The 12,782-nt window shown below is 30.2% G+C and overlaps 1 protein-coding gene across 1 annotated transcript in view; it reads right to left on the bottom strand.

Moving 5' to 3' along the window:
- Nucleotides 1–2,038: 2,038 nt before the first annotated feature.
- The window catches only part of LOC112211720 (unconventional myosin-XVIIIa), a gene marked incomplete in the record, with an annotated part of 47,713 nt that continues 36,969 nt past the window's right edge, over nucleotides 2,039–12,782 (bottom strand). Inside the window, 3 exon segments of the mRNA XM_067049342.1 lie at nucleotides 2,039–2,205; nucleotides 3,232–3,330; nucleotides 10,663–10,764. Coding sequence (XP_066905443.1) covers nucleotides 2,103–2,205; nucleotides 3,232–3,330; nucleotides 10,663–10,764 — 304 coding nt within the window.

The raw sequence follows: 12,782 nt of genomic DNA on the forward strand, positions 1-12,782 counted from the left end.
TGACGAGAGACGAATACTTTTTTATTCGTGAATTTTCTACTCGAATAATGAATTATTCCTACAAAAACATATGATTAACCATCCGAATAATTTTTCATTCGTCATTATTTTACACGAATAATCAATTATTCGGGCAAAACAATTCGAATAATTTTTTTATTCGTCCATTTTATAGAAAAATAATCTGTTTGATTCGAAAAAATTAAATGATTAACCATCCGAATACGTTTGTATTCCTATAAAGACGACTTTTTTTGTCTTACAGCTATACATAGACATATTTTATGATCGCGTATAGATTAATATTAACTGTTCTGATTTCTATCATATAAGGGTCCATTTTTATGTTTTGGGGTGTGTAGAATATGAAAATACTATCGATTTAATTTAACTTTTCTGATTTCTAACATATAAGGGTCCATTTTTATGTTTTGGGATATGAAGAATATGAAAATATTATCGATTTATTTTAAATTTTCTGATTTCTAACATGTTAAGATCCCTTTGTATGTTTTGGGATATGTAGAATATGAAAATGCTATCGATTTAATTATGCCTTTTCTATTTATTTTAACTTTCTTGATTTCTAACATATAAGAGAAGAGTCCATTTTATGTTTTGGGATATGTAGAATATGAAAATGCTATCGATTTAATTATGACGTATCTATTTATTTAAACTATCTTGATTTCTAACATGTTAGGGTCCCTTTATATATTATGAGATGTGCAGAATATGAAAATGCTATCGATTAATTTTAACTTTCTTAATTTCTAACATGTTAAAATCCCTTTATATGTTTCGGGATATGTAGAATATGAAAATGCTATCGATTTAATTATGGCGTATCTGTTTATTTTAACTTTCTTGATTTCTAACATATAAGGGCCTCTTTATGTTTTGAGATATGCAGAATATGAAAATTTTAACTTTTATGATTTCATATCTTAGTAAAATAAATCGATACGCGATACTAAAATCGATATTATTTTCATTTCTGCATTCCTCAAAAAGTATAACGCGACCCTAACATGTTAGAAATCAGAAAAGTAAAAATAAATCTATATGCGATGTTAAAATCGATAGCATTTTCATATTCTGCATATCCGAAAACCTAAAAATTGGCCCCCTTATGTTTTGAAATAAAAAAATTAAAATAAATCGATATGTGATCTTAAAATCGATTTCATTTTATTTTTGTACTAGTCTAAATATGTGAAAAGGGGCTTCCATATATTAGAAATTGAAGGGGGTAAAAAAATAGGTGAATTTAAAAAAAAAAAAAAAAAAAATCAAATTGTTATTAAAATAATATGTATTCGACTAATTTTTTATTCGATTGAAATGGTATTTCATGGTATGGTATGGTAGTAAATATTCGAATAAAAAAGTATTCGGATTGTTCAGTCGTATTTTTATTCGAATAAAAAAGTATTCGTCTCTTCTCAATCGAATAATTTCAGCCCAACTCTGATCTTGAGAATCAGTCAATTATTCAACTATATAGTTAAGCGACGTACCTCAACTTTATTGTTTACATAGTTTAGACCTGATATGAAAAAAAAAAAACAGTTTTTTATAACCAATACTTTCTTTAACTAATTACTGTAAAAGTACAAGTACGTAGTATAATTTAAGATTAATAACTATTATAATTAAAACATTACTTACAATTTTCTATTAGAGTGTGCTCTACATTGTTGTGATCGAACTAACTTGAGGTTTGTGCCAGAACTGAATTGGGTTGAAATGGAGGTAGCGAGTTTTCTTTGGTTTTTCCAACACGTAACCGTCCTTTCCAGTAGGTAGTCTGTCTGGTAATTCTGTTTTGTATTTTGCCAGTTTATATTTAATTTTTATTTGTAAATATAGAGTGAATAAGCTCTGTGATTCCTATTACTTTTGTATATAAATATATGACAGAATGTAATATTACATTAATAATATATATATAATTTATCATACGTTCAAACGTCCTCTCGTAATATGAGAAACAATTGTGCACAAACGGATCAAAATTGTAAGATACATCAATATATCCACTTAAATAAATTTTTATTGCAAAATTTTATAATATCATCTCAAGGAAGCTACAGAGGCATCTAGGAGTAATGTGCTGTGAGGAAGTCTCTGAATGCCGCAGAACTAGTCACTGGACCACAACCGATCGATTGCATGCAGTACTCTTGCTCCTCACTCTCCCAACTGTGGGCAAATAGCTGATATTTTATTATTACATTTATCGTTTTAAATCATTTTAGTAATAAATAATTAGTTTGGGAATAAAGTTTAATAGTTAACTTGGATTAAAATCGATGGAGCATACTTCAAGATTTTGAAGTAGATTTAGTAGAGATAAGTAGAGACATAATGTTCGAGCAGTGAAAAATCGAAAAATGTGTAGTAACTAACCCAAAATTTTCTAAATTGTATAAAACTCAAAACCTAATGATAACATTCTATATTTCGGCATTACTCATAAAAATTATTATACGTCATCAGTTTAGGGATTGGATTACGGAGAATGTTGTGGAACAACATTTAATTTATGTTATATTAACAGTATAGAGGAACACAAGCTAGGGTGGTTCGGACACCTCCTTGGGAATGATCAGGAAAGAACTGACAGATTCGCGTGGAAGGAAGAAGGCCAAGAGGAAGAGCGCGCATTTTCTGGGAGGAGAGTGTTAAGGAGGCGGGATATGGCCTGGAATAGGAGAATAGAGATTGTCCAAGAACGAGACATCTGGTCCAGACTCTACAAATCGTAACCCCACACTGCGCAACCGGTAAAGGGGATAAAATGATTATAATGAATAACAGTAACCCATTCCGAATCTCAAACTTATCGGACATCCCAAACTTCCTAAACTATTCCTCCCCTCAGATTGAATCTTACAAGGAGCTCTGGTATTATCAATCATATCTATACAAACGATTAACATTTTAACTGATGGATTTCATTCTAAGCTCCGATAAAACTGTACAATAAGCCAATCAGATAGTGAAATGTTATCCATGTTTAACACTCGTATATTTGTACAAATGGTTGGTTAACAAAAGAAGCAACAAACTTCGGTGTCCACTCGCTTATTTTGTGCTTTTGATTTTTTCTGCTGTTACATTTGATTTGATTTTACATTTTTCATTACATTTGATATTAGGCATTAATAGTTTTGTGTAATATTAAAAAAAAAAATAATTACAGACTAACACAGAGTTAATGCCTACTTAATTATATGTTCTCCATGGGAATGATGCATATCGCAGGGTGCACTATGCTGATGCATTTCTTCTGGCATACTTGTGAGGAAGGCGTTCTTACCGGCTCTGAAAATAAAGAAATTTTCCAATTTAATTTTACACATATTAAGTAATCATGTTTTTACAATACTTTAGGAATGAAGAAATACATAATTCATGTAAATTAAGAAAATATATTAAAACAATGATACTCAATATGAAAATATTGGACAGACAGGTTGGATCAAATTAGCAGGTTATTAATAAAAGGTTCTAAAAAAGACCTTAAGTCTAGGAGCAGTAAATAATTATTCTAACCAGTCAACGTTTAGCCTAATCAGGTATCATTCGGGCTAAAAACACTAAAAGAAGCCATTTTGAGGCACCAACTAAGTCTTGGGTGAGGTTAAAATCGCAATAAATAAAAGTCACCTGCTTCGAGACTGACCTCAGAAATATATTGTGTAGGAAAATTACCTATATTAGAAACTCTCAATCAAAATTGTACCAAGAGTACATTTGGAGGGACAAGGGACCCCTTTCTCAATCTTAACACATAGTGTAGTGGCACCGCTATCTGCTGGTGTATACTGTAACTACACAGCTGCCAAAACCGTTTGGAGCCGACATGATGAACCTAGCTGCCATGACGTGAACCAGCACAATCATCACACAAATACCGTATATTAATATATGTACTATTTCTTGTAAATAATATAATTGTACAAATACAACTTTCATAAAATATAAAAAATGAAAAACTTTAAAATTATACAGTGCATTCAAGCATTAACATGCCATGAATTTCAGATTGAAATAGACATCTCAACTCAGTTTGTTAATTCGTATTGGAAGAAGATAGTTGACCGTATAAAGTAGATTGTAGGAAGATAGTCCAGGTGGCGGTATATATCTGTACTATTTCTTATAAATAATTTAATTGTACAAATGTAATAATTTCATATGTTGTAATATTCTGAGATGAATTATATGAATCAATAAAGATTACAATAGAATCTACTGATCCACTAAAAGCTAGCTTGTTACATTTAGGACCTCTCAATGACGTTCAATAGCCCAGAGAGATAAATTAATACAACTTGATAAACCAAAGTTTAATAACCCCATTGACAGTGAGTAATAATTTACATAGTGGATTAGAACATTCTAGTGCTATTTTTGGAAATGCATATTGGACTTCATTTCACTTCGACTTCTCTGGATCTCTCCTCCTTCCTAAACGTTTTCTTTCATTCGTAAAGACCTACATCTAGTACTTATAGGACTTGCTATCCCCTTCTCAACTATTGTATAGTTACCCAAGAGTGAAATTTCCGTCAAACTAGGATTTATGGCAAGTTCCCATAAGACTCATCCTATCAATTCATCTTCCAGCTACCTAACCTATATGAACCGGCATTGTCGAAGTCTCCTGGTATAGAGTTTTTCACATCTTAAATTGGAGTTAGAATTATTTAATTACACAAAACCACCTCGACAAACAAGCCAGAGAAGATTATAGATTATTTTTTTTATTCTGACTGTGTACAATTATATTCCAATCCCTTGAATTTTCTCCTGAATCCTGATTTTTTCCCTTGAATCCTCGTCTAACAGACCATTCCTCCCATCGTAGTTTCCTTGCAGCCATCTTCTTCTTCACATCTTCCTTGGCTGTCCCTTCTTCTTTCTATATTCTGCATGTTTCTTCTAGAAACGTTTTTATTATTTATCGCACGTTTAAACGTCCTCTCGTAATATGAGAAACAATTGTGCACAAACGGATCAAAATTGTAAGAAATTATTACTACATCAATAAATCCACTCAGAATAAATTTTTATTGCAAAATTTTATAATATCATCTCAAGGAAGCTACAGAGGCATCTAGGAATAATGAGCTGTGAGGAAGTCTCTGAAGGCGGCAGAACTAGTCACTGGACCACAACCGATCGATTGCAGGCAGTACTCTTGCTCCTCGCTCTCCCAGCTGTGGGCAAATAGCTGATATTTTATTATTACATTTATCGTCCATCATTTTAAAAATAAATAATTATTTTGGGAATAAAGTTTAATAGTTAACTTGGATTACGATCCATGGAGCATGCTGGATTTTGTAGAAGATTTAGTAGAGATGAGTCGAGACATAATGTTCATGCAGCAAACCAGTAACTAATCCAAAATATGCAAAATAGTATTTTCATCGTAATATTTCGTTATTCTTAAAAAATATTAAACGTCATCAGTTTATTGAGTGTATTACGGAGAATATGGATCAACATTTAATTTATGTTGCAGAGAGAATATTAGAGGAACACAAGCTAGGGTGGTTTGGACACCTCTTTAGAATGGATCAGGAAAGAACTGACAGATTCGCGTGGAGGGAAGAAGGCCAAGAGTAAGAGCGCGCATTTTCTAGGAGGAGAGTGTTAAGGAGGCGGGATATGGCCCGGAGTAGGACAAGAGAGATGGTCCAAGAATGAGACATCTGGTCCAGACTCTACAAATCGAAACCACACATTACGCTGGTGGAAAAGGGGATAAAATGATTATGATGAGTAACAGTATACCTTTTCAACTTTAAAACGTTTAAATTACCTCCGCCACCTATTTCTATTTGAAACTTGTAGGCTCCTAGTCACTTCGCTAATATTTCCTCATTTTGACTATTGCTGTACAGTATATGGGGGAGTATCTGGGGATCTCGAGGCGAAATTAAAACGTTTGATAAATTGCTGTGGACGATTCATCCTCGGGATCCCTAGGAACGCCCCTGTTTCCCGTTTTTATGCAGAGTTGAAGTGGCTTTATCCTTCCTACCGTCGTAAGTATTTCCCGCCATCCTTCATCTTCCAAATCCTCAATTCATTTCCGCAATACCCGATCCCGGTCTTCAGATTTATACACTAGGACCCACCGAACCGCTGCTTTCGATAGATCGTTCATTATCCGAGCCTCATCCTTATGGAACTCCATCCCTTCCAACATCCGTCGCTCCAATACCCTCCCTACCTTTAAATCCCGCCTGTTCAATCATTTCTTATCCATTCATACCCCATAAAATTGTAAATTAATATAATTGTAAATATGTATATTAACTATTATATCATTCTTAATTACTTTTACATCGTTTTCTTTTCTCTTTTTTATTTATTTATTTATTGTTCAACTGATAAAAGTGAGAAAGTAACCTTTGATTATTTTTTATAATGACTGTTCATATTCCTTTATATTTTTTGTTTAAGCATCTACGAACAACTATAAATTAATATTTTGTGAGTTTATTTTATCAAATATTGTAAAAAACGACTACTCTTACAAAGATAATCATAATTAAGTATTATTTAGTAAATTTAACTAGCTTTAATTTGAGCGCTGGCAGACATCTGTACGTCCAATGGTTTCTGAATTGAAGTTTTTCATAAATCAAACTTATTGTCCAAACAACTATAAATCAATTTATTTGAGCAAATATCATGAAAATTACTATTCCTACCAAGATAAAGGTTATAAACTACTTTATAGTCCATTAAATCAGCTTTAATTTGAGTGCTAATAGACATTTATACGTCACATAGTTCCTGAGATATAGATTTCTCAAAATAAATTAACTATCTACTGATCTTTCAGTACATTTTTATGAAATGTTGCTTTTTAAAAAGCTATATCTCGAGAACTATTGGACGTAAATAGCTGTATTAGGGTTTATATTTCAGGAAATTTACTCTTCTTTAAATATTATTCTTTTAGATTTTCTAATGTTGTTGGTAGTTTTTAAGATATAGAGCTCCGAATGAAAAATTAATGTTTTTTGGACGTTTTGAAAAAGCCGCCATTTTTTATTCCCTCTACCTAAACTTGGCAGACTCATCAATTTTGACTAATAATTATTCATAGTTTTCATTAAAATAATCAAAAATTGGGGTGAGATAACTGACTTTTTTTCTTCCCGGCTCTTACTACAAGGTAAAAGGTCTTCCACTCGTACCTTCGGAATTAGTTCTTTTTCTTAGGAACGCTTCATTCATATCATCATTCAGCAAGACCACGAATGACGACGTGAATGAAGATTTCTCAGCATTTTCAATAAAATTTATTAAGTAGAATAAAAAGCACATGCTTAGTTAAATACAGAATTTGTAGAGAAGATGATCGAGGTGTACGTTCAGCAAATAAACAAAAATTATTTATTCGTGCCAACGTTTCGACCTGAATTTCAGGTCTTCATCGGGCCTAAAAAACAAAAACCGATAACAACCATCATTCAGAGAAACATACAAATTAAAAGAAATGTATAAATGAATTTGGAAATATACATTACAATGAATTGAATATAAAATAATGTTTATACAAATATAAATTTTTTTATGTGTATTTCCGAATTTGTTTGTTTATTTATATCTTTTAATTTTTATGTTTCTGTGAATGATGGTTGTTATCTCTTTTCGTTTTTTAGCCCTGATGAAGACCTGAATATCAGGTCGAAACTTCGGCACAAATAGAATTTTTGATCCGACCATCTTCTATATACTAATCTACGGTCAACAATCCATACCTCATTATAAATCAAGGATTAACCGATAAATTAAGAGCTTTAAATTAATAAATTAATAAATTCGTTACGACCTAGTATCTATATCTGTATCTTGGATTTTGTTTTTAAGGTAATTTTTTTTTTTATGCTTAAGAGATTTAGATCTTTTTCCTTCTTTAAGCTTCTGAAATGCGCAAAATTGTTATCTTTGGGATAACAAGAAAGAAAGAGCTTTTACAAAGAGATAGCATTAAAAAACAAATTGAAACTAAAATAAATAAATAAAATATATCTCTTTAAACTTAAAATTGATTACAACTTAAGCATGTTTTCAACTGTAAAAATATTTTAAGGTAAGTGAACTAATGTTGATAATTCAAATTTAAAATTATTATTATTATTGTTAAACATTTGTAACATTATTAAAACTTTACGTAAATTGAAATTGACTACTTAAGTTCAATCAAAACTCTTAAAGAGCCCGGAACTTTTCATAAAGAAGTATTTGAGAGTGGACCTTTCCTTCAAAGAGAAAGTGAACCCAAAAAAGGGGAGTTGACCACACCTACATTACCCAGGTTTACAAATATGAAGATGGATTGGGGTACAATCAGTGAAGAACATAAATAAGTAATTACTTATTTATTATTGGCAACGTTTCAGCCAGAATTTCAAGTTTTCATCAGGGCTAAAAACAAAAAACAAGATCACAACCACTGAACACTAATGTATACATAATTATTAGAAAATAACTTAACACTGTAGATACATAAATATTGTTGAAAGAGACATGAGTAGTCTAAGTATTATAAGAAGATAAAGACTAAGATGAGTAATATAAAAATTAAGTAAGGGGAAGGAACAAATAATAAAATACATATGAAAATCTAGTTAGTAAATATATGTACAAAATGAAATTATTTAAAATAAAGTAATGAAAGAAGTGCGAAATAAAACAATTTATTGATAATTAAATATCTATTGTTGCTATTATTTACATTTTATTTCCATTTTTTTCTTCTTTATTTTTGATAATTGTCATTTTGTACGTATATTTACTAACTAGATTTTCATATGTTTTCCATTTTTTGTTCATTCTTCTAAATTAAATTTAATATTACTCTTCTAATATAGCCTTAAGTGTTAACAGACATTATTAATAGTTTAATTATTATAAGAAGATAGAGGGTGTATGAGAGGAGTAATATTAAAATTAAGTAAGAGGAAGGAACAAATGATAAAACATAAATGAAAATATATGCACAAAATGAAAATTATTTAAAATAAAGTAATGAAATAAGTACTTAATAAACCGTATTTATAGGTAATCAAATATGTAATTATTGTTGCTATTATGTACGTTTTGTTTCCCACTGCTTCCATAACTATATTTTAAATCATTTTCATTTTGTACATATATTTACTAACTAGACATTCATTATTTGTTCATTCTTCTTGATTAATTTTAATATTACTCTTCTCATACTGCCTCTATCTTCTAATAATGATTAAACTATACCATTTATCTGTCTATAATGTTAATTATTTTCTAATCACTCTGTAGATCCTTTTATTAATTGGTTGTTATCGTATTATATTTCCTGAGAAGAATAATACTAAAATTAAATAAGTGGAACAAAAAAATAATAAATATACAAAAATCTAGTTAGTAAATATAAATACAAAATGAAAATTATTTAAAATAAAGTGATGAAAAAAGTGGAAAATAAAACATATATATAGCTAATAAATACATATGTAAATTAACAGGATTAGAGAAATAAAATTAAAATAATTACTTGGATAAAATTTGGATTATATGATTTTTTATTTTATTTCTTTAATCCTATTATTTTCCATATTTAATTACTTAAATATATGATTTGTTTCCCACTTTTTTCATCACTTTATTTTAAATAATTTTCATTTTAAATATATATTAACCACCAGATTTTTATATGTATTTTATTATTTGTCCTTTTCTCTTTCTTAAATTTAATATTACTTTTATCATATAGCCTTTATCATCTTAAAATACTTAGACTATATATTTTCATTCAAGACTATTTATGATTCGAGAAGTTTGTCGGGGGTGCGGTCAGCAAAGAACAACATAAATAAACAAAACCATATTTATTTATGTTGTTCTTAGCTGACCGCACTCCCCGACAAACTTCTCCAATCATTAATCTACGCTCAACTATCTACACCTCATCAAGACTATTTATGTATCTATAGTGTTTGTTATTTTCTAATTATTCTGTATATCCTTTTATTCATTAGTTGTTATCTGTATTTTTATTTTTACCCCCGATGAAGGTTTGAAATTCTGGCTGAAACGTTAGCACTAATAAATACTTATTTATGTTCTTCACTAACCGCTACCTCCAACCATCTTCTCCTGATAGATCTTATCCATGGTCAATTAACTTCTCATCATTATCCACCCAGGTTTATGACGAGGTTAATATAAATGTTATCGATATATGTAATTTGATTTTATATCTGCAAAACTGTTTTATTTCATTTAATCACAAATAAAAATAAAATTTAAAATGCACTAAAAATTTGGTTCTTTCTAACAATGAAAATGTATTAATCCATAATCAAACTCAACTAATGGAATGGAAACAGAAATAGAGGACTTCACTTTTTATGTCAGCTTATCCTCTCCATTCTACTTCCTCCTTCAAGTCTAAAGTATTATAGATAGAAAAGAGAAGTAAGAATAAGAAACAAGTTTATATAGGTCTATATTTATCACTAATGTTTAGTTAATGATTTCTGATTTGTTATGAATTTTGTGTAATATTAGGCATTAATAGTTTGGTGTAATATTTAAAAAAAAAAAAAATGAATTACAGACTAACACAGAGTTAATGCCTACTTAATTATAGGTTCTCCATGGGAATGATGCATATCGCAGTGAGCACTATGCTGATGCATTACTTCTGGCATACTGTTGAGGAAGACATTGTTGTTACCGGCTCTGAAAAATAAAGAAATTTTACATTATTATTGAAAGATTATAAAAAAGACCTTAAGTCTAGGAGCAATAAATAATTGCTAATCAGCCAATGCTTTGCCTACTCAGGCATCATTCGGGCTAAAAACACTAAAAAAAGCCATTTTGAGTCACCAACTAAGTCTTGGGTGAGGTTAAATTCGCAATAAATAAAAGTCACCTGCTTCGAGACTGACCTCAGAAATATATTGTGTAGGAAAATTACCTATATTAGAAACTCTCAATCAAAATTGTACCAAGAGTACATTTGGAGGGACAAGGGACGCCTTTCTCAATCTTAACACAGAGTGTAGTGGCACCACTATCTGCTGGTGTATACTATAACTACACAGCCGCCAAAACCGTTTGGAGCTGACATGATGAACCTAGCTGCCGTGACGTGAACCACCACAATCATCATACAAACACCATATATTCATATAAGTACTATTTCTTGTAAATAATATAATTGTACAAATACAACTTAGGAAGATTGTCCAGGTGGCGGTAAACAAAGGTACAAAATAGTATGAAAAGTTACTTAATGTTAACCAACATTTTGCCCCACTTTGCAGGTCTATGTCAGGGCTTAATGAAAACAAGATGTAAACATTGTAAGAAATGCAGAAAATCAGAATACATATACAAAGAAAGTAAGAAAATATATTTTTTTGAACATCATAAAAACTAAAGAAGATTAAAGTCATAAACTACTATATAGCATATTAACTTATTTTTAATTTGAGTATTCATTGACATCTGTACGTCTCTCATGGTTCCTAAGATCCTAATTCACTAACTAATGAATTTTTAGTAATATTTAATGAACTGTTGGTTTTAAAAAAACTAGGGAAAATATTTTAGCAAATTTACTCTACTTTAAATAATGTTCTATAAGAATTTATAGTGTTGTTGATCGTTTCAAAGATATGGGGATCCGAATGAAAAATTAATTTTTTTTAACATTTTGAAAAACTGCCATTTTTTATTCCCTCTAACTTGGCAGCCTTAACAATTTTGACAAGTAATAATAGGGGTATTCATGATCTTTAGTTTAACATGTTAGTTGGAAAAATTCTTGTTAAATGGAGAAATATTTCCTTCTTTTATCATGTTAAAGTGATATAACATTTAACATGAGGGGTATTCATGATATTGTGTTAAATGTAAAATGTTTTAAGGATAGCATTGTGAGCAGCCCTACTTAAAGTAATATTAAATGCATAAGAATTCCTAGCGGATTTTTTAAGGCAACTTGTTTTATAGCCTTTCCTTCCAAAACTTCATGTAATTGTTTACTTCTAAGTTTTGAGTAATTTATTACTTAATATATACAGTAATTTGTTACAACATGCCTAAAATAAGTGAGATAGAGAAGTGTAAAGTTTGGCTACTGATTATATTTTTTAAAAAGTCCAAAACACAAGACAAAATAAAAAACAAAACAAAGCAGAAACTATGAGCAAGTAATCTAAACAGGAAAACAAATAAAACGGTGACAAGCTTAGCTGGTCTGTTTCATGGCCTCATTCTCCATTTAACAGGCCTAGTAACAGACTCTCAACCATGTTACATGTTATATCGTTTTAACATGGTAAAAGAAGGAAATATTCCTCCATTTAACACGCTTAAGTTAAACTAAAGATCATGAATAGCCCTATGGTAGAGAGTCTGTTACTAGGTCTACTAAATGGAGAATGACGTCACGCAACAGACCTGCTGAGGTCGTCACCATTTTGTTTGTTATTGTGTTAGGTTACTTGCTCGTAGTTTGTGTTTTGGACGTTTTTAAACAAGACACTCAGAACCCAAACATTTAAACAACTTCTAATTTTCCCTCAATTTAGGCATAATGTAATAAATTACTTGAATCAAAACTTAGAAGTAAACATTAACATGCAATGGTGGAAGGAAAGGTTATAAAACAAGTTGCTCAGAAAATTCACTAAGAACTCTCATGCATTTAACATTTAACAAGACTTCAAATATGGCTGTTCACAATC

The sequence above is a fragment of the Halyomorpha halys genome, unplaced genomic scaffold (assembly GCF_000696795.3).
Source record: "Halyomorpha halys isolate HHAL.00 unplaced genomic scaffold, Hhal_1.1 Scaffold141.1, whole genome shotgun sequence".
NCBI classification, from domain to species: Eukaryota; Metazoa; Arthropoda; class Insecta; order Hemiptera; family Pentatomidae; genus Halyomorpha; species Halyomorpha halys.